Source organism: Solenopsis invicta, chromosome 16, assembly GCF_016802725.1.
Source record: "Solenopsis invicta isolate M01_SB chromosome 16, UNIL_Sinv_3.0, whole genome shotgun sequence".
Taxonomy (NCBI): Eukaryota; Metazoa; Arthropoda; class Insecta; order Hymenoptera; family Formicidae; genus Solenopsis; species Solenopsis invicta.
In genome coordinates this window covers 19374220-19401194 of record NC_052679.1, presented here as the reverse complement: position 1 = coordinate 19401194, position 26975 = coordinate 19374220, and the positions used below count along the sequence as shown (strand labels likewise).

The window sequence follows — 26975 nt, the reverse complement described above, 5'->3', positions numbered from 1 at the left end:
GTCAAAAGACATGGTAGCGGCAAGTTTAATCAAATATATCACTAATCACACATACACACATCGCGAACCGGTCAATTAATATTAACTAGTGATTTTTTAAATATTAAATAAGTAATCTCAAATAATTGAAGTGTTAAATAACGCTGTGCTGAAATACATATTACTTGTAATTATAATACGAGATACATTATTTATCATTTGATCAGAACAGATTTTAGAAGGGAAATAAGTGATAGATACAGCTAGATTTATCTGAGACCTTTAACAACACAAACTCTGATGATGAATTGGAAAAGGAATTAGCAGAATTGTTGGCTGAGGATGATGCGAAAGTTTCCATTATGGTTCCCAATTCGAATCAAGAAATTAAAAAATTGAATCAACGTTTGCAAGACTTATACATGAAAGGTAAATATTACATAATTGATTATATTTGTTATAAAATAATGTAAAATATATGTTACAGGTTTAGTTTCACCTAGCAAAAATGTAGTCCTACCGTCTGTACCATCTGATAAAGAAAAGGCACTAAAGGAACCTGAGTGTGTGTAAGTGTCAATAGTCAATACGATTATATAATAACTTTATAAAAAATTAGTCATCTCAAATTAAAAAAAAATGTTTTACTGTAGGTATTGTGTCATATGATAAAACGTAATTTTTAATGTACATTGTGTATAAAAACAATATGTAAAAATTTTTTTATTATATCTGTTTTGCATAACTTGGCATACATGAAGTTAAAATAGAAGATATGTATGGCAATTCACTTTTTATTTCTACCTATCCATTTTTTACATATTTATATTGTAAAGTAGTAAGAATTTTTAAAAACCACTAAATGAAAAACAGTTAAAATTATGAAATTAATCTCATTTATATCACATATGTATAAAAAAATACTTCCTATTCTAAGTCTTTCAAGTTTTAATTATTATTTCATTCAGTAAAGTTGCAACTTCACATATAATTATAAATTTAATAAAGAATAAAGATAATTTATCGATAGACATGTGGTACAAAATAATTTTTTTCCTCCATGATTGTACGTAACAGTTAGTGGTATCGTCGTTAAATTTATGAACATCTTGTTTGAGACTCATCTGCGCATAATATATGGATTTGATTTTGTTCTATTTTTGTAATGACATCTTGTATCCATAAAATATGTCTGGATACGTCTGTGTATAAAGAATACAAGTTGTTGTCGCAGTGAACATTTCCACCCTCTTGTATCGTGCCGAGGGAAACACTAACAATACCTCGGAGATACCACAAATTAGTTTGAAAGACTAATCCACCGCCACTGTCACCATCACAAACAGAAGAACCTGAAATATACAATGCTCATGTAATTCTCTATCTTTCGCATCTTTGAACAATTATTTTTAAATTTAAAAACAATCCTCAAATATTTTCTTTTTCCTTATATAACTTCTATATTTAAAATAAATTGTTCACGAATATATTTCTGAGAAAATTAGTAAGAAGTTGTAGTTGTAAGAAGTTTTGCTAATTAATATCACGTATAATTATTCTACTAACCATTCGTGTAGCCTGCGCAAAATTTATCGTTGGTGATAAATTGTTCCGTATTAGCATTTTGGCTTACAGACTTGCATTGGCTAAGTGAAATCACGGGCACTGTCAGAGCCTGTAGGAGCGCGCTAGATTCACCGTATGCGGTTCTACCAAATCCCGCTACTTTTCCCAGAGAACCGACCTCCAATACATTCCTATCGTTTAAAGTATCTATGCATACAGGAACCAACCAAGTTGACAATACGAATGGCGTGACGAGTTCTAATATCGCAATATCCCAAAGATAATTTCCTACAAGTCCTAGATAATTGCGTACGATGTAAATACGTTTCACCTGCAAGAAGGTATGCGTTGATGTTTCAACAATATTCTGTAAAGATTAGTTTACATCGCATTGTATACACTTGCAAACCTGATTTCTTTTAACGAGATTTTCATTATGTCTATAATTGTAATCGCGATAGATGTTTCCCGTTAATATGTAAATGGAATTAGCTTTAATTAATTGCCTAGTGTCCTCATCATAAACACAATGAGCTGCTGTTATCAAAAGATTCTCTTGAACAATAGATGCTCCACAGAAAAATTTTTTGGGTTCGCCAGGTTCATCGCGGTATAACGTGGCATGCCACGGAAATTCCGTGATTTGTGGTCGAATACCGCCTACAGCTGTCGGTATAATATTGGGAGGTAAAATGCCGCACACTACAACAAATATTTCGATTGGAATTAATTGTCTCGGCGTGATAATAAAAGACAGCATAATGATTACTTGCGTGATTATGTAAAAGAAGGAGATAATTCACAGTTACTGTAATTTTAATGCTCGTCATTGTGATAATTTTATGATTAATGGGATGGGAAAGAGATTAATATGTATCAAAGTCACGTAAAAATTTATTAAATATATTCGGTATATATATGTGTGTATATAGGTGTGTGTACAGTTAATAATATATAAATTGTACACAGCATTTGTACAATACTTAAAAATTGAATTTTAAATCTTTCATTAAATCTTTGGTCCATTAGGAAACAATTTCAAATTATAATAGAAACTTGAATAGAAGTTGTAATACATAGACTAACATAGGTATGTGAATTATCTCGATGGAACAAATGGCATATATGACTACCATGACAACTGTAAAAGTAATATTAAAAAAATTCAGGATCGAGCGTTTTCGTTACTTTTTTTCGGTAATAATCATTACTTTTTTTTTAAACGATATCGTACTTTTCTCAAATCGTTACTTTGGTTTTCTATTATCCTTATACCTATTCGATAAATAAATCACGCGCTGATTATGCGTAATAAAAATATGCCTATACTACTTTATGTTTTGGGCTGTCAGTAGTTACTGTCAGTATCGAATAATTTACATTTCATGTGCCGTAGATTTTCAATACAACGATTATTGGAATACATGCTTAATAATGACGTTAATGTTGAAAAAATTTAATCTAACTTCTCTTGTAAAAATAAGTAAACTAAAAAATAAAGAATTATAAAAATTATTAGAGAAGTTTAATATAAAGAAAAGCTTGCACTATATACAGAATAGCTTAGAGAGTTTCAAGTTTTTATGTTTATTATTACATTTAACATTATCAAGTATCGTAATTTTAAAATCTAATAACTTATTATAAATCTAATGACTTATATCAGAAAAGAATAAAAAACTGTTACTTTTCAAGTAACTGTAAAAATAACCCGTCACCTTTTAAAATCAGTAACGAATAACAGTAACAAATTATTTCTTATAAAAAGTAACAGTAATGTGTTACTTTTTTAATGTTTCCAATTTTGAATAAATTGTACTATTTATAATTACACTATTTTTCTTTCATAGCTCTAACCCCGAGCCCAAGGCTCTTCTGTAGCTACATTACTATTCGACTTTGATATTCTAACATCAATGTTTGGCCGATAATTTGGATTGTTGAAATCCGTATGTATAATGATTTTATCATCCAAAATTTCAATAAGCGTAGCGTTGTTTCTGTCCAAAGTGGTATGAAACGTAAGTTTGTTATCGTTAACGTAAATGTTTATCGTGAGCGGACCTGGAATGCATCGCATAGGAGCCGGTTCCCATTGACCGTTTGCATTACATCTTACGTTCCTCCTTTGTCCGGAAAGTTGATCAATATTTTCCGGCCGATAACTATTTTGACATTTCAATTCCGCTCTTGTGTTCGGTCGTACTGGAGATTCACACGATACCCATCTATAGTCGTACGTACATGTAGCTTGGACAGATGCTGTAGTTAAAGGTGTGCAGCGTATCTCTATCAAACATTTTAAATATCAAATCAATCACGATCTTGAACACTTTGAAAACAACGACAGTTTCGATTAAAACATTATGTTTCTAGAAATTTATAAATATTTTTCTATATATATATATATATATATATATATATATATATATATATATATTGTAATAGTTTAATACTTCAAAAACATAAAATTATTATTTTATAAAATAATTAATACCTCTGCAACTTGGTATATTAATCCATTGTCCTCTACTGCAGAATACGTCGGGTGGACCTGTTATTTCATATCCCGAATTACAGAAGTAGACGAGATGAGATCCTAATTCCAGTTGCGTTCCTTCTGCAACGTGACATTCCTGTCCACTTGAACATTGCGATCGTAACTTCCATTGACCATTTTGCGGTTGCGGAGGTGCTCTGCAAGTGTTCGCACCAGTAGGTATTGGCCTAGGAGTCTGTATTGGTCGTGTTGGTAGAGTTGATGTCGTCGGTCGAGATGACGGTCGTTCTGTTACTGGTGGTAATATCGTCGGTAGAGGTGACGGCCATGCATTTCCGCTACATAATCGCGAATCTTCATCGGATCTATCGGCGCAATCGACTTCTCCGTTACATCGTAAATCACCATCGATACATGCTCCATACGAACAACGGAAAGCTGTCGGGGGACAACTGCAAATAAATGGGCAGTTTTAAGGCGGTCCTCTCAAACTAGTCTTTGATCAATGTACAACTGTACATCATATTTTAAATATGCACGGAAAGGAAAATTTGGTTAAAATACAGATTTGAAAATAATTATGATAATTGAACCATTACAAAATTTATATTGGACGTTTAAGCTGGTTATACTTATAAAATCAAAATTTTTTACAGCAGTATCATCCTGCTTAAACGTCTTATATAATTATTTTGATAGATTAACATAAAATTATTTTCTGATCTGTATGTAGCTAAGTTTTTAGATACTACAATAAATTGTTTTTTCCGTGTACAAAAGATTCTCACCGTAATGATCTACATAATTCAGATGTCTCATCGGAGCCATCCGCACAATTTCGTCGCCCGTCACACACGTCAGTGTTCTGAATGCACTGATCATTGCTGCATGCAAACTGATGCGATTTACAATCGCGTCTAGGTCTTTCCGTTTGACCATTTGATACGTTACTTCCGGAGCACCGGGGCTGCGTTTCGTCGCTGTTGTCAGCGCAATCCTGAATACCATTACACACGGAGTCTCCATCTACGCAGGCACCGTAATTACAACGAAAGGCATAGGGATGACATAGAACCTCTGGCTTTTTACACTCTGCCTCCGTCTCGTCGGACGAATCTCTGCAGTCTCTTTTGCCATCGCATAACAATGCACTCGCTATACATTGTCCATCACGACATTGAAATTTATCCAGCCTGTTCAAACAATTAAATTAATTAATACTTATTTATTTATTACTTATAAATAATTACTTATTTATTATTAAATTAATTAATATTTATTATTTAAATATTGCATTATTCCGATGTTTTACTTACCCGCAATCATTATTAATTTGTGCGTAACCAGAACCAATGCACACTGTAAAATCCAAATAATTGTTTCGTTAAATTATCAAAATCTGTTTTCTTGTTATTTTATATGCATGTATTGATTGAAATTTTTTATTAAACTGATTTAATTGTAATTAGAATTTATATTCATAGGACAATCTTGTGTGTTTGATGCTCATATCGCATATTTTTTTACAATAGAAAAATCGTATGGATTAATCATATCTACTAGTGACATAAGAACAGCTTCAATTAACCGAGCAAATTTAGTAAAGACATGTATTGCGTATTCGTATCTCATCTTCGCTTATTATCTACCAATATGAGTAAACATATAAGCAAGATAGATTCTTCTTTATACTAAGGTTCAAGGTCACCAACTGGTTTCTGGTTGAGAACTGGTTGAGATTCCTTTAGAAATTTCTTGGAATATGCGGACGTACAATTATCACAAAATATCATTCATTATATGGAATCAAAAAATTTTTTTCTGTAATGTGTATGATAAAACGCAAAATAATAATGTATTTCATTTATCAATTATTACTCGAATGATTACTTAATCAAGATTGAAATATGCGCAAGTTGAGTAAAAATGTTGTGTAAGGTTTGTACATTATATAAGACCTCAAAATATGCACATTATTTAACATTTTTCTAAATAAATACTATGCTTTTGTTTTGTTATTCGTCTGATTTGATATTATTATAAAATGTATGGATTCAAAATAAAGAGTATATAAATATTAGAACTCGTTAATGAATGTGAGACAATGTTAATGACACCAGTAAAAAACACAGTTGCATTTTTAAATATCTTTATGAGCCCTTACCCAGCTTTGTTTTATCAGTAACATATCTAAAATCAGTAACATATCTATTTCACTTTTTGTTGCATTACATCAAAGTGATAAATAAAAAAGAAGTTTCAAAAATAAAAGTTATAAGATATAAAATTTGTTTTAAAGTTGGTCTTGCAATGTTACAACATTTTTTCTTAATATCACGATATGGTTCTTATATTATCACAAAAAGAAGTTGGAATCATATGTTGCTTGCTTACCGTAAACTATTAGTAGTGTGGAAATTCGTCGAACATTCCGCATGATAAGGTACACATACGCGAATGTCAGTAATCGCAATCAGCGCTTTCTTATACCTCGGCGCTCGAGTATTTACTACAATTCTTCCACAGGATATACTGATCCCACGAGACTGGAATTACCCAACGCAGGCAAAGCATGCGCGTCATTCTGATATGCGCGCGTGGTGGGAAGAACTCACTCGGGGAAAAACATATTTCTTTCATACGCTGCAAATTTATTTTAACAACTAACAAATTGAGAAAAAATATATGCGCATATATAATTTCAACTCAGTTCAAAGAATTTTGCAAAGAAAGATATTTTTTATACCAGGATGTTTAAAGGTCTCTGCAGTAATTATTGTTTTCAATTTTAGAGAATCGCTTTGTAAATCCAAGAAATTTATAATTTTACAAATAATAAACTTTGCCAATCAAGATATCATTAATCTTTTTACATAATTATATTTTGAATTCAATTTGACGCAATTTGTTAATAATCAAAATTAATTAATTTCTGAACCGCATTCTTTCTTGAAATTGTGTAATCCTTTTCTCGAATTTTATTAATTCAATAATGGTAATCTCTGTTACAATTACTAAAAGATACAGCAAATTTTTCTCCTAACTGCAGTAATAATTTCACTTACAATTAGTTTGATATGCTCATTTCGCTCAAATTGATGAATGAATTAATATGAAGTTTATCAAAAAAAGGCTCATTATTAAATGAGTTAGGAAAAAGAAATTTGTGAAATTCTTCGTGTGAAAAGAGTATCTTAGAATTCAAATAACTTTTGTAAAACAATTGTTTTGTCCCGATATTGCTATTTCTTTACTCTTATGAACGCACCAGTATTTAATGGGTGAAATATCAAAAAAAAGCTTTTTTTTTACATTTACTAATCAAGCCGATTTTTTTATCTAATCTATACATTTCGTTTTGCCAGATGTTTTTGTTACTTTTTTTCTAAAATATAAAAAATTTTTTAAGTATTTTAGTAAAAGATTCAAGTGATAATTTTACGTGTTGTAAACCTGACGATATAAACGTTTATACGAAGGCTTGTGCTAATCTTTACTAAATTTTCATTTTCAGTACATAATAAATTCATCAATTTAGTAAAGCGAAAGATTTTAGCAATAATTTAATGAAATATAATTTCACAACACATCCTTGCGTAGGGGTCTGTGCTAATTTTTACTAAGTTTTCTTTTTTGGTATATAACTCATAAATTTAGCAAAAGGTGAAATATTTCAAGATTATCTTATTTTAAATAAAATGTATTTTATATAAAATTTATGAGTCTATCATGCACTAAAGCTACGTTCCAATATATGTTTCCAATACTAAAAATCTATAGTTGTGTTTAAAAAGAATATAATACGTTTGTCCTAAAATTTCGAAATTCACCATATGATGCAAATATGATATATGCCTTTTGAAATTATTTTACTTCTTCACATTACTTTCATTGTAATGCTTCAGGAAGACTATCCATACCGTATATGGCGTATATTATACCATAATTTTCGTAACGCACCTGTCGATACATTTATCTCCGGAATAATTCGTCTTCAAAAAATTTAATATTAATTTCGCAACAAATCTAATAATAAATCAAAAGACATGGTAACAACAATAAAATATATCATTAATAACACATACACACATCGCGAGCCAGTCAATTAATATTAACTGGTGATTTTTTAAATATTTAATTAAGTAATGTCAAATAATTGAAGTGCTAAATAACGCTATGCTGAAATACATATTACTTGTAATTATAACACAAGATACATTATTTATCATTCGATCAGAACAAATTTAGATAGAAGGGAAAAAAGTGATAGATACAGCTAGATTTATCTGGGACTTTCAACAATACAAACTCTGATGATGAATCGGAAAAGAAATTAGCGAAATTGTTAAATAAAAATGATGTGAACGTTTCAACTGCGACTTCTCGATTTAAAATCCACAAACTGAAAAATTGATGCTGATTGTTTACATCTGCATAAATAGTAAATATTAAATAATTTATTATATTTTATATAATAATAAAATAATAAAATATATACATGTTTAGTTTCCCGGCGAAAATGTAACTGCATTACAATTTGTATCATCTAAGAAGAGGCACTAAAAGAACCCGAGTTCATATAAAAGGGAATACTTATTATCAAAATATGAGCATTTAGTTTGAGACTCAGATGAGCATAAGATTTGGATTTGATTTTGTTCTATTTTTGTAATGACATCTTGTATCCATGAAATATGGCTTGATACATTTGTGTATAAAGAATGCAAGTTGTAGTAGTAGCAGTAAACATCTCTACGCTTTTGTATCCTGTCGAACGAAAGACTAACAATACCACGGAGGTACCACAAATTATTGGTTTTAAAAACTAATCCACCACCACTGTCACCATCACAAATACCAGAACCTGAAATATACAATGCTCATGTATATACTTTTCATGTCTTTGAACAAACATTCTTAAATATATAATAGTTTTGAAAGTTCGGAAAAGAAATCGTTTATTCTCAATTTTTTCGTGGAAATAAATTTTTTGAAAAATTTACCTACAACTAAAAAATTAAAAGGATTTTCTTCAAACTTTTAAAACTTTGTCCGTTAATATAAAAACAAGTTATGTTAAATTTGTTCTTTCCTTATATAACTCCTATACTTATATGTATAACATCAAAAATATTAAATAATCTTACATTGTTTACGAGTATTACTAATAAGATTAATAGAAGACAAATTTAATAAAATTTAATACAGTGTTGTGCTAATTAATGTCACATGTAATTATTCTTTTACTAACCATTCGTGTAGCCTGTACAAAATTTGTCAACGGTGATAAACTGTTCCGTTTCAAATTGTTGACTGCATTGGCTAAATGAAATCACGGGCACTGTCAAAGCCTGCAGGACCATGCTAGATTCACCATGTGTTCTACCAAATCTGGCTACCTTTCCAGAAGAACCGACCTTTAATACACTGCTATCGCTTATAATATCTATACATACTGGAACCAACCAAGTTGACAATACGAATGGCGTGACGAGTTCTAATATCGCAATATCCCAAAGATAATTTCTTACAAGTCCTAGATAACTGCGTCTGATGTAAATACGTTTCACCTGCAAAAAGGCGTGTGTGCATACTTATGTGTTAATCGACAATATTTTGTAAAAATTAGTTACTTCGCCTTGTATACACTAGCAAACCTGATTCTTGTTAACGTGTCTTTGATCGTGAGAGGGATAATCGTAATCGCGATAGATGTTTCCCGTTAATACATAAATTGATTTGGCTTGAACTAGTTTTCTAGTTTTCTCATTATATACACAATTAGCCGCCGTTATCAAGAGATTCTCTTTAATAACAGTCGCCCCACAAAAAAATTGCTTTTGCTTGTCTACATTGCGGTATAGTGAGGCATGCCACGGAATTTCCGTGATATTTGGTTGATTACCGCTCACAATGAGTGGTACAAAATCACGAGGAATAATGCCACATTCTGCAACAAAAATTTTGATCGAAATACTTGACTTAGCGTGGCAATAAAAAAACATAATAGATATTTGCGTAATTATATAAAAAGAGGTAATTCACAATTACCGTAAATTCATTGTGCATCATTATAATAATTTATTATTATATAAGTTAATAAGACGGATAAGAGATTAAGATGTATCAAATTTATATAAAAATTTATTAAATATATTTCACGTGTATTAAATATATTTTATATGTTTTAAATATATTCGTGTATGCGTGTATCAAAAATTTTTAACGTTATGCGCGAAATCTGTTTTTGCAGGATTGGGAAGTAACGGTAATGAATTTAAATGTCATTCGAATCTTATCGTTACTTTAGTTTTCTATTCTTATATCTATTCAATAAATCGCACGACTATCACATAATTGAATAGACATATTTCGACACAGTACAATATCTTGGACTGTATTCTGATAGTCGGTATTGAATAATTTTGAATAAATTTTTTTAATCTAGATACATTACACATGTACCATAAATTTTCAGTATTGGAAGTTATTATCAGAATGCATTCTAAAAATTTAATCCAAATTCTTGTAAAATTGAGTATACCAAAAAAAGAATTAGTAAATTATTAGGCAACTTAAACATAAAGAAAAGTTTGATGTATATAAAGAATATCGTCTAGAGTGTCTCAAGCATAAATATTTCCTATTAAATTTAACAATTATCAAATTGTAATTTAAAAATCTAATAAGCTACTACAACATTATATATAAGTAATGAAAAAGTAGCAAACCGTTACTTGAAAAGTAACTATAACGATAAGGTATTACTTTCTCAAATCAATAACAGTAACGTATTATTTTTTACTTTGTAAAAAGTAACGGTAATGATAATGCATTAATTTTTTAAGATAACGTTTTAAAAGCCAACTCTAAAAAAAATTGTACTATTTATAATTAATTGTATTATCATTCTTTCGTAGTACTAAGTAAGATTATGTCTAAAGTTCCTTTATTGCTTCATTACTATTCGACTTTAGTCATCTATGTTCGGATAATTTGTATTGTTGGCGTTCGTGTGCATAATGACTCGCGTTCAAAACTTTAACAAAAGTAGCGACGTTTCTGTCAAAAGTGGTGTGAAACGTAAATTTATCATTAATGTAAATGTTTATCGAAAACGGACCTGGAATGCATCGCATAGGTTCCGGTTCCCATTGACCATTTGCATTACATCTCACATTGTTTCTTTGTCTAGAAAATGGATTATTTTCAGGCCGATAACTATTTCGACATTTTAATGTCGCTTTTGTTCCCGGTCGTACAGAAGATCCGCATGAAACCCATTCATCATCATACGTACATGTAGCGTCAACAGATGCTGTACTTAAAGGTTTACAGCGTATATCTATCAAACATTTTAAATATATAATTTATACATAATCACTTGAGCACTTAGACGACAGTAATCGTTAATTAAAATATTTAGTATCTAAGAATCCATACCTTTTTTATACATATATGTACTTCTTTTCTAAAATAGTTAAGTATTTAAAAAATGTAAAATTATTATTTTAATACCTGGTACGCAATCTGGTATATTAATCCATTTTCCTCCAATAATGCAGCTCACGTAGGGCGAACCTCTTATTTTAAATCCCGTATAACAAGAGTAGACGAGAAGAGATCCTAATCCCAATTCCGTTCTCTGTGCAACGTTACATTCCTGTTCACCTGGGCATTGGTCTGGATGTAACTTCCATTGACCATTTTGCGGTTGCGGAGGTACTTTACAAGTATTAGATGAAGACGTCACAGGAGATCGTATTCGTCTAGAAATCTGTACTGGTGGTGGTCGTATCGTTTCCATTGGTGGTCGAACCAACTTTAGAAATGATGGCCATCCAATTCTGCTGCATAATTTCGAATTTTCATTCGATCTATCGGTGCAATTAGTTGCTCCGATACATAGTAGGCCATCGATACAGACTCCATATCCAACAAACAAAATTATATAACAACAAAGTTGACACAATAAAAAAGAAGATAACAAGCAACATATAACATATTATAGCTAGGTAATATTGATGTTAATTATAATCCCACTCACAAAAAATCACAGTTATATCAATACTGTAATTCTATAATAAAACAGCGCATGCTACAAGAGCGCTTTCTATTGTTCGTAATTTTTTTACAAATTTAATAAATATTTATTTTAATTAAATAATTATTTAATAAAATAATTATGTTAATCAACTATTCATGCATTTATATAAAGCATTTATAGCAAATAAACAATTATGAAATTAAAAAATTTATAATTAAAAACGCGGAAAACAGGCTTCAAATTAAATAATACATCATTTTTAACATAAGATAATATACAGTTGATATAAAACATACCTATTATATGACAAGTATGGAATAAAAAATTTTACAAAATAACATATTTCCTGCTGATATACGTTTATGTATATCTGATGCAGCAAGTATATTCAGAATACTGCTTAATTTTTTATAGTTGTATATTTCACATAACTTAAGTTCCAGAAATTGACTGCAGTTGCCAGAATTATCTAGTACCTAGTCCGCATTATTCGGACATTTATAAATAGCTATACAATAAAAGATTATATGGGAGAGTGTCAGCAAGCTGTTGGGAATAACTCAGTAAACTTCAATAAAATTAATAGAGATATGCAATACGCGTATTCGTGTCTTATGTTCGTTTATCTATTCTGAATCAATAAACTGGCTTCTGAAGTCCTTTCCAATTCTTAATGTTAGTTTTGTTATCATTATAAATGTCGCTGAGCAGATATAATAAATAGTAGAAAAGCTGCACAACAACGTTATAATTATAACGAAACTGTTGCCAAAAGTTACAGAATAAGCAGGAACTGGTTGAGCTCCTTTCTTGACCACTGGTTGAGAAAACTTTTTTGAAATATATGGATACAGAATAATATAAAACCAATAAAATATCATTTATACAATATAAAATTTCTTCTGAGAAATATGCATGATGAATAAAAACTGAAAAATGTTAATGAAAATTATTTTTAACATTTATATCATTTACAATTTATTAATCAATTTATCATTTAACTAAAATTGAAATATGTGCAAACTGAGTAAAAATTTCGTAAGGCAAATTAATATTTCAAAATGCATATTATTTAACATTTCTTATTTAACATTTTTTTAAAAATAATGTTTTTACACTATTATTTGATGTGATTTTATTATGAGATATGTGGAATCGAGATAAAGATTTAAATCTTTTAATAAATATGAAATAATGGCAATGACACCCATATAAACATTTTTAAATATCTTTATAAGCACTTACTTATTAACTTTATATTATCAGTACTATATCTAAAAGAATATAACGTATTTATTTCACATTCTGTTACATTGATTTTAATTGCTGAAACAGAAAAATTTTACAAAGATAAATTGTAAGATATAAAATTTTCCAACAAAAATAATCTTGCACCTACAATACTTTTTCTCAATATCGGAAACGGTTTATCATCAAGAAATTGGTATCATAACATAATGCTTACCATAAATTATTAATAGCGTGGAAATTTGTCGAACAATCCGCATGTTAAGACACACCGTACGTAGTTTTATTAATTGCAATCCGCGCCTCCTTACATATCGTTGTTCGAGCATTCACTGCGGTCCATCCACTGGATATAATAAATTCACGAGAATGGAATTACCCAAGACGGGCACAACATACGCGTCATTCTGATATGCGCGCGTGGAGAAAAGGCGTAAACAAATAGAGATGGAACATGAAGACAGTCTACGTATGCATATATATTTTTTATTTGATTCAAAGAATCTTGCAAGATATGAAAATGAATACATATAGTTTTACATCGAAATGACTGGATAAGATCATCGTTTTTAATATAAACAATATCCTAATGTGACACACGGAAATCAAATTTAATCAAAATTAAGTTTAAATTTAAATTTAATTTATCAAATTTAAATTGAAACAATGACCATACAGGTGGTCATACAGACTTCAGTATTTAATAATTTCGTAGATAATCATCGTTTTCAGTTTTAGAATTGCTTTGTAACTTTAGGAAACTTATAATCTTACAAATGAGAAATTTTAATAATAATTTAAAGACTTTATTTTTTCTGTATATTTAATATGGAAATAGATGATTTATATCTAAACACCATTATGCACGATTTCGAGTTTTTCATCTTCCACAGGTGATACATTTATGTTACTAAACAAATAAGAAGGAGGGCCTGCCAACTATTTCAGGGTTCTATATATAACAATTAGTTCATATTTACATACGAAGAAAAATGTATTATGATGTGAGGTGTTTAAACAAAATACGCGTAAATTGAATCATTAAAATTTAATCTAACAATTTAATTGTTATTACAAATTTCAATGAAACATTTGATTCAATTTGGTATAAAAAAAAAAATTGATTTGTACATCACGTTACTACTACCGATAGAATCTGTCATACTTTTTAAAGAATTTATTATAATTCATATAAAATAATATATACAGGTTTAGTTTCCCGGCGAAAGTGTAACTGCACTACAATTTGTAGAGGTACTAAAAATCTAAGAAGAGGTACTAAAAGAACCCGAGTTCATATAAAAGGGAATACTTATTATCAAAATACGAGCATTTAGTTTCAGACTCAGATGAGCATAAGATTTGGATTTGATTTTCTTCTATTTTTGTAATGACATCTTGTATCCACGAAATATGGCTGGATACTTTTGTGTATAAAGAATACAAGTTATAGTCGCAATAAGCATTTCCACCCTCTTGTATCGTGCCGAGCGAAACACTAACAATACCACGGAGGTACCACAAACTATTGGTTTTAAAAACTAATCCACCACCACTATCACCATCACAAACACCAGAACCTAAAATATACAATGATCATGTAAGTTTCTACTTTTCATGTCTTTGAACATACATTCTTAAATATATAATAGTTTTGAAAGTTCGGAAAAGAAATCATTTATTCTCAATTTTTTCGTGGAAATAAATTTTTTGAAAAATTTACCTACAACTAAAAAAAACCGCGCAAAAAATTAAAAGGTTTTTCTTCAAACTTTTAAAACTTTGTCCGTTAATATAAAAACAGATTATCTTAAATTTGTTCTTTCCTTATATAACTCCTATACTTATATGTATAAGATCAAAAACATTAAATAATCTTACATTGTTTACGAGTATTACTAATAAGATTAATAGAAGACAAATTTAATAGAATTTAATACGATGTTATGCTAATTAATGTCACATATAAATTATTTTTTTACTAACCATTTGTGTAGCCTGCGCAAAACTTATCAATGGTGATAAATTGTTCCGTATTAGCATTTTGGCTTGCGGACCTGCATTGGCTAAGTGAAATCACGGGCACTGTCAGAGCCTGTAGGAGCGCGCTAGATTCACCGTGTGCGGTTCTACCAAATCCCGCTAATTTTCCCAGAGAACCGACCTCCAATACATTATCCCTATCGTTTAAAATATCTATGCATATAGGAACCAACCAAGTTGACAATACGAACGGCCTGACAAGTTCTAATATCGCAATATCCCAAAGATAATTTCCTACAAGTCCTAGATAACTGCGTCTGATGTAAATACGTTTCACCTGCAAAAAGGCGTGTGTGCATACTTATGTGTTAATCGACAATATTTGGTAAAAATTAGTTACCTCGCCTTGTATACACTAGCAAACCTGATTCTTGTGAACGAGTCTTGGATCGTGCAAGGGACTATCGTAATCGCGAAAGATGTTTCCCGTTAATACATAAATTGACTTGGCTTGAACTGGTTTCCTAGTTTCCTCATTATATACACAAGTAGCCGCCGTTATCAAGAGATTCTCTTGAATAATAGTCGCCCCACAAAAATATTGCTTTTGCTCGTCTACATTGCGGTATAGTGAGGCATGCCACGGAAATTCCGTGATATTTGGTCGATTACCACCCACAATGAGCGGTACAATATCAGGAGGAATAGTGCCACATACTGCAACAAAAATTTTGATTGAAATAGTTGAATTAGTGTGGCAATAAAAAAACATAATAGATCTTTGCGTAATCATATAAAAGGAGATAATTCACAATTAACGTAAATTCATTGTGCGTCATTATGATAATTTATTAGTTAATAAGACGGATAAGATGAGATTAAGATGTATCAAACTTATATAAAAATTTATTTATATTTCACATATATTAATATATTTTATATGTATTAAATATATTCGCACATGCGTATGTGCGTGTATTAAAAATTTATAACGTGTTATAAATGCGCGAAATCTGTTTTTGCAGGATTGAGAAGAAACGGTAATAAATTTAGTCGTCATTCTTATCGTTACTTTAGTTTTCTATTCTTATATCTATTCAATAAATCGCACGACTATCACATAATTAAATAGACATATTTCGACACAGTATATTAAAATATCTTGGACTGTATTTTGATAGTCGATAGGTGTGAAACATAAATTTATCATTAATGTAAATGTTTATCGTAAACGGACCTGAAATGCATCGCATAGGTTCCGGTTCCCATTGACCGTTTACATTACATCTCACATTGTTTCTTTGTCTGGAAAGTGAATTAGTTTCAGGCCGATAACCATTTCGACATTTTAATGTCGCTTTTGTTTCCGGTCGTACAGAAGATCCGCATGAAACCCATTCATCATCATACGTACATGTAGCGTCAACAGATTCTGTACTTAAAGGTTTACAGCGTACATCTATCAAACAAACATTTTAAATATATAATTAGTGTATAGTCACTTTAGCACTTTAAAGACGAGTGTCTTAATTAAAATATTCATCTTTACATATGTACTTTTTTTTTAAATAGTTAAATACCTACTTTAAAAGTATAAAATTATTATTTTAATACCTGGTTCGCAATCTGGTATATTAATCCATTTTCCTCCAATAATGCAAGTCACATGGACTGAACCTCTTATTTTAAATCCCGAATAACAAGAGTAGACGAGAAGAGATCCTAATCCCAATTCCGTTTTTTGTGCGACGTTACATTCCTGTTCACCTGAGCATTGGTCTGGATGTAACTTCCATTGACCATTTTGCGGTTGCGGAGGTACTTTACAAGTATTAGATGCAGACGTCACAGGAGATCGTATTCGTCTAGAAATCTGTACTGGTGGCGGTCGTATCGTTTCCATTGGTGGTCGAATCAACTTTAGAAATGATGGCCATCCAATTCTGCTGCATAATTTCGAATTTTCATCCGATCTATCGGTACAATTAGTTGCTCCGATACATAGTAGGCCATCGATACAGACTCCATATCCGACAAACAAAATTATATAACAGCAAAGTTGATACAATAAAAAAAAGAGATAACAAGCAACATATATTATAGCTAGGTAACATTGATGTTAATTATAATCCCACTCACAAAAAATCAGTTATATCAATATTGTAATTCTATAATAAAACAGCGCATGCTATAAGCACGCTTTCTATTGTTCGCAATTTTTTTACAAATTTAATGAATATTTCTTTTAATTAAATAATTATTTAATAAAATAATTATGTTAATCAACCATTTATGCGTTTATATAAATTAAGCAAATAAACAATTATAAAATTAAAAATTTATAATTAAAAATGCGGAAAACAGGCTTCAAATTAGATAACACATCATTTTTAATAGAATAATATACAGTTGATATAAAACATAACTATTATATGACAATTATGGAACAAAAAATTTTACAAAATAACATATTTCCTGCTATACGTTTATATATATCTGATGCAGCAAGTATATTCAGAATACTGCTTAATTTTTTATAGTTGTATATTTCACATAACTAAAGTTCCAGAAATTGACTGTTTCCAGAATTATCTAGTGGTCCCCATTATTCGGACATTTATAAATAGTCAATAAAAAATCATATGGGAGAGTATCAGCGAGCTGTTGGGAATAACTTAATAAACTTCAATAAAATTAATAGAGATATGCAATACGCGTATTCGTGTCTTAGTTTCGTTTATCTATACCAATATAAGTAAACATGTAGGCCAGACAGATACTCTGAGGTTCAAGGTTAATAAACTGGTTTCTGAAAGTCTTTCCAATTCTTAATATTAGTTTCGTTATCATTATAAATGTCGCTGAGCAGATATAATAAGTAGTAGAAAAGCTGCACAACGACGTTATAATTATAACGAAACTGTTGCCAAAAATTACAGAATAAGCAAGAACTAGTTGAGATCACTTCTTGATCACTGGTTGAGAAAACTTTTTTGAAATATAATATGGATACAGAATAATATAAAACCAATAAAATACCATTTATACAATATAAAATTTTTTCTGAGAAATGTGCATGATGAATAAAAACTGAAAAAGGTTAATGAAAATTATTTTTAACATTTATATCATTTACAAATTATTAATCAATTTATTATTTAAAATTGAAATATGTGCAAACTGAGTAAAAATTTTGTAAGGTAAATTAAAATTTCAAAATGCATATTATTTAACATTTTTTTAAAATAATGTTCTTATACTATTATCTGATGTGATTTTATTATGAAATATGTGGAGTCGAGATAAAGATTTAAACTTTTTAATAAATATGAAATAATGGCAATGACACCAATAAAAACATTTTTAAATATCTTTATAAACACTTATTTATTAACTTTATTTTATCAGTACTGTAGCTAAAAGCATATATCGTATTTATTTAACATTCTGTTACATTGATTTTAATTGCTAAAACAGGAAAATTTTACAAAGATAAATGTAAGATATAAAATTTTTCTACAAAAATAATCTTGCACCTACAATACTTTTTCTCAATATCGGAAACGGTTTATCATCAAAAAATTGGTATCATAACATGATGCTTACCATAAATTATTAGTAGCGTGGAAATTTGTCGAACAATCCGCATGTTAAAACACACCGTACGTAAAGTTTTACTAACTGCAATCCGCGCTTCCTTATATATCGTTGTTCGAGCATTCACTGCGGTCCATCCACTGGATATAATCTATCCACGAGAATGGAATTACCCAAGGCGGGCACAGCATACGCGTCATTCTGATATGCGCGCGTGGAGAAAAGGCGTAAAGAAATAAAGAGGGAACATGAAGACAGTCTACGTACGCATATATATTTTCTATTCGATTCAAAGAATCTTGCAAGATATGAAAATGAGTACATATAGTTTTACATCAAAATGATTGGATAAGATCATTGTTTTTAATATAAACAATATCCTAATGTGACACACAAAAATCAAATTTAATCAAAATTAAGTTTAAATGTAAATTTAATTTATCAAATTTAAATTGAAACAATGATCATACAGATGGCTAAACAGACTTCAGTATTTAATAATTTCTTAGATAATCATCGTTTTCAGTTTTAGAATCGCTTTGTAACTTTAGGAAACTTATAATCTTACAAATGAGAAATTTTAATAATAATTTAAAGACTTTATTTTTTCTGTATGTTTAATATGGAAATAGATGGTTTATATCTAAACACCATTATGCACGACTTCGAGTTTTTTATCTTCTACAGGTGATACATTTATATTACTAAACAAATAAGAAGAAGGAACTGCCAACCATTTCAGGATTCTATATATAACAATTAGTTAGTTCATATTTACATGCAAAGAAAAATGTATTATGATGTAAGGTGTTTAAAAAGAATACGCGTAAATTGAATCACTAAAATTTAATCTAACATTTTAATTGTTATTACAAATTTTAATGAAACATTTGATTCAATTCGGTATAAAAAAAAACCTTGATTTGTACACGTTACTACTATTGATAGAATCTGTCATACTTTTTAAATATAAAAAAAATAAAGCAATTGTTTTAAAAAAGCATTTAATTTACCATTGTTCTTCCGGTTCTGCTGGTGTAAGAGATGCATAATCAACATCATCGCATTCACCTCCATATGCATCCTTGGTTTGCACAGAAAAATAATTCATATTCATGTTTATTGAAAACTCTGATTTGAATTCTTTTTTATTTATAATTTGTAATACATAATTTTTATAATTCAACAACAACATACTATAAATATAATAAAAATAAATTATATATTAATATATTCAATTTATAAAATTTAGACATGTTACTTATACCTCTGATATCTTCCCCGCCAAATCTTTTGCCCTTTCCTGGCATAAAGTATATAGTTTCCGCTTTCTCCACCGTCCAGATTCCAACCAGATACTGGCTAACCAATTTTTTTTTTAAATTTTAATCAAATCTTCAGTGAGGGACATGTCTATGTCAGAATTTGAATTAAAAAATAAAGTTACTTTTCTACGATTTCCAACTCTACTAGTTCGTCCAAATCTATGAACATATTCGTCGATCGTTGATGGCAAATCGTAGTTGATTACATGCAAAACATTTTTAAGATTCAAGCCTTTGTGCGGCAACCGTCGTTGTTATCAAAATTGCCACTTCTTTTTGCTCGAAATAAGATAAAACTTTTTCTCGTTCTCTTTGCATGCACGTATAATTATTAATAAAAATTTTTTAATTTAAACCAAGAAATTTTCGAATTCTTTGTATAACACGTGAGTGAATATATGCAAATTTCCGCTTGTATATACGAACGTCACCGTCTGAATAAATACTACAGCAGCAGAACTACAAAACTTTTATTAAAGTTAGCTTCTGCTATCAAACATATCTCGCGCCATTTACAAAACATTCGTATAAATAGTAAATATTAAAGAATTTATTATAATTCATATAAAATAATATATACAGGTTTAGTTTTCCGGCAAAAATGTAACTGCACTTCAGTTTATATCATCTAATAAAGATAGGATACTAAAAGAACCCGAGTTCATATAAAAGGGAATACTTATTATCAAAATACGAGCATTTAGTTTGAGACTCAGATGAGCATAACATTTGGATTTGATTTCGTTCTATTTTTGAAACAACATCTTCTATCCATGAAATATGGCTGGACACTTTTGTAAATAAGGAATATGAATTCCCACAACGAATACTTCCGTCACTCTCTCGAAATGTGCCGAGAGAAACGCTAACAATACCACCGAGGTACCACAAACTATTGGTTTTAAAAACTAATCCACCGCCACTATCACCATCACAAACACTAGAACCTGAAATATATAATGCTCATGTAAGTTTCTACTTTTCATGTCTTTGAACAAACATTTTTAAACATATAACAGTTTTGAAAGCTTGAAAAAGAAAAACCATTTGTTCTTAATTTTTTCATGGAAATAAATTTATTGAAAAATTCACCTACAACCGATAACAATTGCAAAAAATTGAAAAACTCCGGTTATTTTCAAACTTTTAAATCTACATCCGTTAATTTAAAAACAGTTCATCTTAGATTTGTCATTTCCTCACACATATTTAACTTCTATATTTATATAACATCAAAAATTTTGAATAATCTTCCATTGTTTACGAATATTACTGATAAATATAATAGAAGACAAATTTAATAGAATTTAATACAGCATTGTGCTAATTAATGTCACATATAAATTATTCTTTTACTAACCATTCGTGTAGCCTGCACAAAATTTGTCAACGGTGATAAGTTGTTCCGTTTCAAATTGTTGACTCGTGAACCTGCATTGGCTAAGTGGAATCATGGGCACTGTCAGAGCCTGTAAGACCGCGCTAGACCCACCGTGCGTGGTTCTACCAAATCCTGCTACCTTTCCATAAGAATCGACTTCCAATACATTCCTGTTGTTACTGTTTAAAGTATCTATGCATACAGGAACCAACCAAGTTGACAATACGAACGGCCTGGTGAGTTCTAATATCGCAATATCCCAAATATAATTTCCTATAAGTCCTAAATAATTGCGTATGATGTAAATACGTTTCACCTGCAAAAAAGCATGTGTGGATACTTATGTGTAAATCGACAATATTGTGTAAAAATTAGTTACATTAGTCGTATTGTATATGTTATTCAACCTGATTCTTTTTAACAATTCTTTGATCGTGTGCGGGATGATCGTAATCACGAAAGATATTCCCCGTTAATACATAAATTGACTTGGCTTGAATTAGTTTCCTAGTGCTCTCATCATATACACAATGTGCTGCCGTTATCAAGAGATTTTCTTGAATAATAGTCGCTCCACAAAAAAATTGCTTTTGCTCGTTTACATTGCGGTATAGTGAGGCATGCCATGGAAATTCCGTGATATTTGGTCGATTACCACCCATAATGAGTGGTACAATATCAGGAGGAATAGTGCCGCAGACTGCAACAAATATTTTGATGGAAATACTTGTTTTATAGTGTGGTAATAAAAGAACGTAATAGACATTTGCGTAATTATGTAAAAGGAAGTAATTTACAGTTACCATAAATTCAATAGGATGAATAAGATATTAAGGTGCATCAAATTAATATAAAAATCTATTAAATACATTTAATATATATTAAACATATTTGTGCATGCGTGAGTGTGTGTTAAAAATTGTTAATATGCTATTCGCGAAATCTATTTCTGCAGGCTTGATTGTCAGGAAAGTAATAAATTTAGTCGTTACTCTCATCATTACTTTAGTTTTTTGTATTTATACCTATTTAATAAATCGCGCGATAATCCCATGATTGGATAGAAATATTCCAATACAGTACTTTATATTACAATATCTTGGACTGTATTCTGATAGACGGTATTGCTGAATAATGCACATTACATATATACCATAGATTTTTAATACTGGATGTAATTATCAGAATGCATTTATAATAATGATATTAATGTATAAGAAAATTTAATCTAAATTCTTATAAAAATAAGTATATATTAAAAAAAAATTTAATAAAATTATTAAATAAGTTTAACGTAAAGAAAAGTTTGCCCTATATACAGAATAGCTTAGAGTTGCAAGTTTAAATATTTATTATTAAAATTAACAATGATTATTAAATAATGTAATTTATACATATATACAAATCTAATGAACTCCTACAGCATTACAAAAAAGTAACAAAGAAATAACAAATCATTAGGTAAAAAGTAGCTGTAACAATAACGCATTATTTTCTAAAATCAATAACGCAATAACGTGTTACTTTTCACTTTTTAATACACGTAGAGTCGCTTCTATCAAAAGTGGTGTAAAATGTAAATTTATCATTAACGTAAATGTTTATCGTAAACAAACCTGGGATGCATCGCATAGGTTCCGGTTCCCATTGACCATTTTCATTACATCTCACGTTATTTCTTTGTTCGGAAAGTGGATTTGTTTCTGGCCGATAACTATTTCGGCATTGCAATACCGCTGTTGTTCTCGGTTGTACAGGAGATTCACATGAAACCCATTCACCATCATACGTACATGTAGCGTCAACAGATGCTGTACTTAAAGGTTTACAGCGTATATCTATCAAACATTTTAATATATAATTTATACATAATCACTTGAGCACTTAGACGACAGTAATCATTAATTAAAATATTTAGTATCTAGGAATTCATACCTTTATTATAATATATGTACTTCTTTTCTAAAATAGTTAAATATTTAAAAAATTTTAAATTATTATTTTAATACCTGGTATGCAATCTGGTATATTAATCCATTTTCCCCCAATAATGCAGCTCACGTAGGGCAAACCTCTTATTTTAAATCCTGAAAAACAAGAGTAGACGAGAAGAGATCCTAATCCCAATTCCGTTTTTTGTGCGACGTTACATTCCTGTTCACTTGAGCATTGGTCTGGATGTAACTTCCATTGACCATTTTGTGGTTGCGAAGGTACTTTGCAAGTGTTGGGTGCAGGCGTCACAGGAGATCGTATTCGTCTAGGAGTCTGTACTGGTGACGGTCGTATCGTTTCCGTTGGTGGTCGTACCGTTTGTAGAGATAATGGCCATCCAATTCTGCTGTATAATTTCGAATCTTCATCCGATCTGTCAGTGCAATTAGCTGCTCCGTTACACAGTAGATCACCATCGATACAGGCTCCACATCAGGCAAACACAGTTATATAGCAGCAAAGTTGACACAATAGAAAGGAAGATAACAAACAATAGCAGCTTATATAGCATGTATGTTATAGGTAACATCGATGTTAATTATAATTTTCCAATCACAGAAAATCAGTTATATCATTTATATTGCAAATCACTGTTATAAATCTCTGTTATATCAATATATTGCAAATCTCTTCTATAATAAAATATATATACGCGCTTTCTTTTGTCCACAATTTTTTAAATACATATTCATTTTAATTAAAAATTATATAATTCTTTAATAAAATAATTATATTAATTAACCATTTGTGCATTTATTATATTTGTATAAATTAAGCAAATAAACAATTATAAAATTAACAAATTTATAATCAATTAAAAACGCGAAAAACAAACTTTAAATTAGATAACACGTCATTTTTAACATAAGATAATATGCAACTGATATAAAATATAACTATTGTACAACAATTACGGAACAAAGAATTTTACAAATTAACTAATCAAAGAATGCTTCGAAGTATCAATGGACCACAGCCTATATGACAAGCGTCAAACAAGCTAGTGCGCAAAAAATTATTGTGCAGAAATATAAACTTGCAGATTCTCGGTTCTTGATGCTACAAAGTTAAATAAGGGAGATAACATTATTCTGATGTACACAAATTTTCTAATACATAATACTAAAAATTTATAAAAAACATTTTCCAAAATTTACAATATACGTAACGTTATTTACAGGTTTATAATATAGTGAATATTGAAATATGTTATCAATAAATTATTAAATTAACATATGTATTACTGGTTGACGCTCGATGTTTTATGCTTCTATGTAATAGCATCTTAAGAACCAGTTCCTTGACACTACGATAACTTCCCTGGTAGAAAATTTTATATAATTCTACACAATTTTAAAAAATGCTACAAAAATTTATTAAAAAATTGAATTAAAACCTTTTTCTTAATTTTAATAATTAAAAATTGTAATTATACATTATTCTAAAAAAATAACTTATTATTTCTACAAATTACTATATTTAAAACTTTGTACTTATTTATTGAAATTTTTTTCTCCTCAGTAAGCTACTTAGAAATGTATAGAATGTTGTATTTCGCTGTAATTTGACGTAATTTTACCGAAAATTCATAAAAATCACAAAAACAATGCAATACAAAAATATAAAAATTTACAAAGTATTAAAAGTTTTCCAATTTTAACATTTTTATATTGATTTTGTAGCAAGTTTTAAATTGGTATAGAATTTTTGCTGCCAGGGTTCCAACGTTCACGTAATGTTATCATGGCACTAACATATTTTCTGCTGATATATATATCTGATGCTGCAAATATATTTACAATACTACTTTAATTTTTAGTTGTGTATTTCACACGATTACAGTTCTAGGATTTATGAGAGATTGACTGTTGCCAGGATCATCTAGTGGTTTGCATTATTCGGATAGTAAATAGCCACTCAATAACAGATTATATGGGAGAGTGTCAGCAAACTGATGGGAATAACTCAATAAACTTCAATAAAATCAGTAGAGATTGCAATACGCGTATTTGTGTTTTATTTTCGTTTATCTACTAATGCATGTATAAGTAAACATGTAAGCCAGACAGATATTCTGAGGTTCAAGGTCAATAAACTGGTTTCTGAAGGCCTTTCCATAATTCTCAATGTTAATTTCGTTATCATTATAATATCGTGAAACAGATATAATATGTAGTAGAAAAGCTACGTCACGACGTTATAATGATAATTGTTGGTAAAAGTTATAGAAAAGGTTTGCAAGAACTGGTTGAGGTCACTTCAAAAATTTCTTGGAATATGAGGATATACGGTTACTATACTATGAAACATCATTTATAAATGTGCAACATAAATTTGTTTCCTGTGCAAATAATGTGCATGTTAAACAAAAATGCATTAAAAATTAATTTTTAGCATTTACATTATTTACAAATTATTAGTCGATTGATCATTTCATCAAAATTAAAATATGTGCAAACTAAATAAAAATTTGCAAGGCAAATTAAGATTTTAAAATGCATATTATTTAATTTTTCTTATTTAACATTTTTTTGAATACTGTTTTTATATTATTATCTAACATGCTTTTATTATGAAATATATGGAGTTGAGATAAAGAATATAAAGATTAAAGCTTTTTAATGCATGTGATATAACAACACCAATGAAAAACAGCATTTTTAAATATCTTTACAAGCACTTACTTATTAACTTTATATTATCAGTACTATATCTAAAAGAATATAACGTATTTATTTCATATTCTGTTGCATTAATTCTAATTGCTAATTAAAAAAATTTCGCAAAAAAAAGTTGTAAGATATAGAATTTTCTTATAAAGTTAGTCTTGTATTTACAACACTTTTTCTCAATATCACATACAATTTATCACAAAAAGATTGATATTATAACATAGTGCTTACCATAAATTATTAGTAGTGTAGAAATTCGTAGAATAATCCGCATGATAAGACGCACCAAACGTGAAGTATTATTAATTGCAATATGCGTCTACTTGCATATCGTTGCTCGCGCATTCGCTGTCGTCCATCTACTGGATATACTGTATGCTACGAGATTGGAATTACCCAAAGCGGGCACAGTATACGCATCACTCTGATATGCGCGTGTGGAGAAAGGCGTAAACAAATAGAGAGGGAACACAAGGACAGTCTACATGCGCACATATAATTTTTTATTCGATTCAAAGAATTTTGCAAGATATGAAGAAGATACATATTTTTATATCAAGATGTTTGGATGAAGATCTCTGCCATCATCGTTTTTAACGTAAACGATATCCTAATATGATCGAGAAATCAAAATTAAGTTTAAATTTAAATTAAAATTATCAAATTTAAATCGAAAGAATAG

General features: G+C 29.6%; 3 protein-coding genes and 1 long non-coding RNA gene across 9 annotated transcripts; 1 reads left to right on the top strand and 3 right to left on the bottom strand.

Annotated features, from left to right (window-relative positions):
* The first annotated feature begins 271 nt into the window (after nt 1-271).
* LOC113003176 lies at nt 272-756 on the top strand. Its single transcript, XR_003268297.2, has 2 exons — nt 272-408; nt 467-756. It is a non-coding gene; the product is annotated as an uncharacterized LOC113003176 (long non-coding RNA).
* LOC105199833 (modular serine protease) lies at nt 756-6617 on the bottom strand. The gene is made up of 8 exons (XM_026131451.2): nt 6440-6617; nt 5362-5404; nt 4834-5238; nt 4043-4497; nt 3610-3834; nt 1955-2247; nt 1546-1876; nt 756-1331 (listed from the first exon to the last, which is right to left on the bottom strand). Exons 1-8 carry the CDS (start codon nt 6480-6482, stop codon nt 1078-1080), a joined length of 2049 nt encoding a protein of 682 aa, XP_025987236.2. The 5' UTR covers nt 6483-6617; the 3' UTR covers nt 756-1077.
* Nucleotides 6543-13821, bottom strand: LOC105194441 (clotting factor C). 6 transcript variants are annotated; one of them, XR_005576611.1, is made up of 8 exons: nt 13558-13821; nt 13338-13418; nt 11564-11971; nt 11169-11390; nt 9703-9995; nt 9297-9615; nt 8544-8909; nt 7009-8447 (listed from the first exon to the last, which is right to left on the bottom strand). XR_005576611.1 is itself a non-coding variant. In XM_039459062.1 (7 exons), the coding sequence occupies exons 1-7, from the start codon at nt 13667-13669 to the stop codon at nt 6625-6627; spliced, it is 1470 nt and encodes a 489-aa protein (XP_039314996.1). In that variant the 5' UTR covers nt 13670-13821; the 3' UTR covers nt 6543-6624. The 6 variants fall into 6 exon arrangements, 5 of the variants coding, with proteins under 5 accessions (XP_039314996.1, XP_025987238.1, XP_039314995.1 ...); XM_039459062.1 differs by lacking the exons at nt 7009-8447; nt 8544-8909 and adding an exon at nt 6543-6659; XM_026131453.2 differs by having other exon boundaries at nt 7009-8909.
* A 328-nt stretch (nt 13822-14149) lies between these two features.
* Nucleotides 14150-26931, bottom strand: LOC105194836. The gene is made up of 14 exons (XM_039458773.1): nt 26525-26931; nt 23636-24046; nt 23243-23464; nt 22034-22326; nt 21606-21942; nt 20892-21192; nt 20188-20282; nt 19934-20051; nt 18930-19060; nt 16938-17348; nt 16561-16782; nt 15748-16040; nt 15327-15660; nt 14150-14920 (listed from the first exon to the last, which is right to left on the bottom strand). Exons 1-14 carry the CDS (start codon nt 26565-26567, stop codon nt 14619-14621), a joined length of 3513 nt encoding a protein of 1170 aa, XP_039314707.1. The 5' UTR covers nt 26568-26931; the 3' UTR covers nt 14150-14618.
* Between the last annotated feature and the right edge of the window lie 44 nt (nt 26932-26975).

Bases quoted from the DNA above. Each gene is read 5' to 3' on its own strand.
- LOC105199833 (XM_026131451.2), bottom strand. From the start codon at position 6,482: ATGCGGAATGTTCGACGAATTTCCACACTACTAATAGTTTACG. The intron at 5,405-6,439 runs GTAAGCAAGCAA...TGGATTTTACAG, and splicing joins CACACTACTAATAGTTTACG to TGTGCATTGGTTCTGGTTAC. The intron at 5,239-5,361 runs GTAAGTAAAACA...TTGTTTGAACAG, and splicing joins CAAATTAATAATGATTGCGG to GCTGGATAAATTTCAATGTC.
- LOC105194441 (XM_026131453.2), bottom strand. From the start codon at position 13,669: ATGCTCGAACAACGATATGTAAGGAGGCGCGGATTGCAATTAATAAAA. The intron at 13,419-13,557 runs GTAAGCATTATG...TTTCTGTTTCAG, and splicing joins CACGCTATTAATAATTTATG to CAATTAAAATCAATGTAACA. The intron at 9,996-11,168 runs GTCCGTTTTCGA...TTTTTGTTGCAG, and splicing joins ACCTATGCGATGCATTCCAG to AATGTGGCATTATTCCTCGT.
- LOC105194836 (XM_039458773.1), bottom strand. From the start codon at position 26,567: ATGCGGATTATTCTACGAATTTCTACACTACTAATAATTTATG. The intron at 22,327-23,242 runs GTTTGTTTACGA...TATTTGTTGCAG, and splicing joins ACCTATGCGATGCATCCCAG to TCTGCGGCACTATTCCTCCT. The intron at 21,943-22,033 runs GTTGAATAACAT...GCTTTTTTGCAG, and splicing joins GAATTGTTAAAAAGAATCAG to GTGAAACGTATTTACATCAT.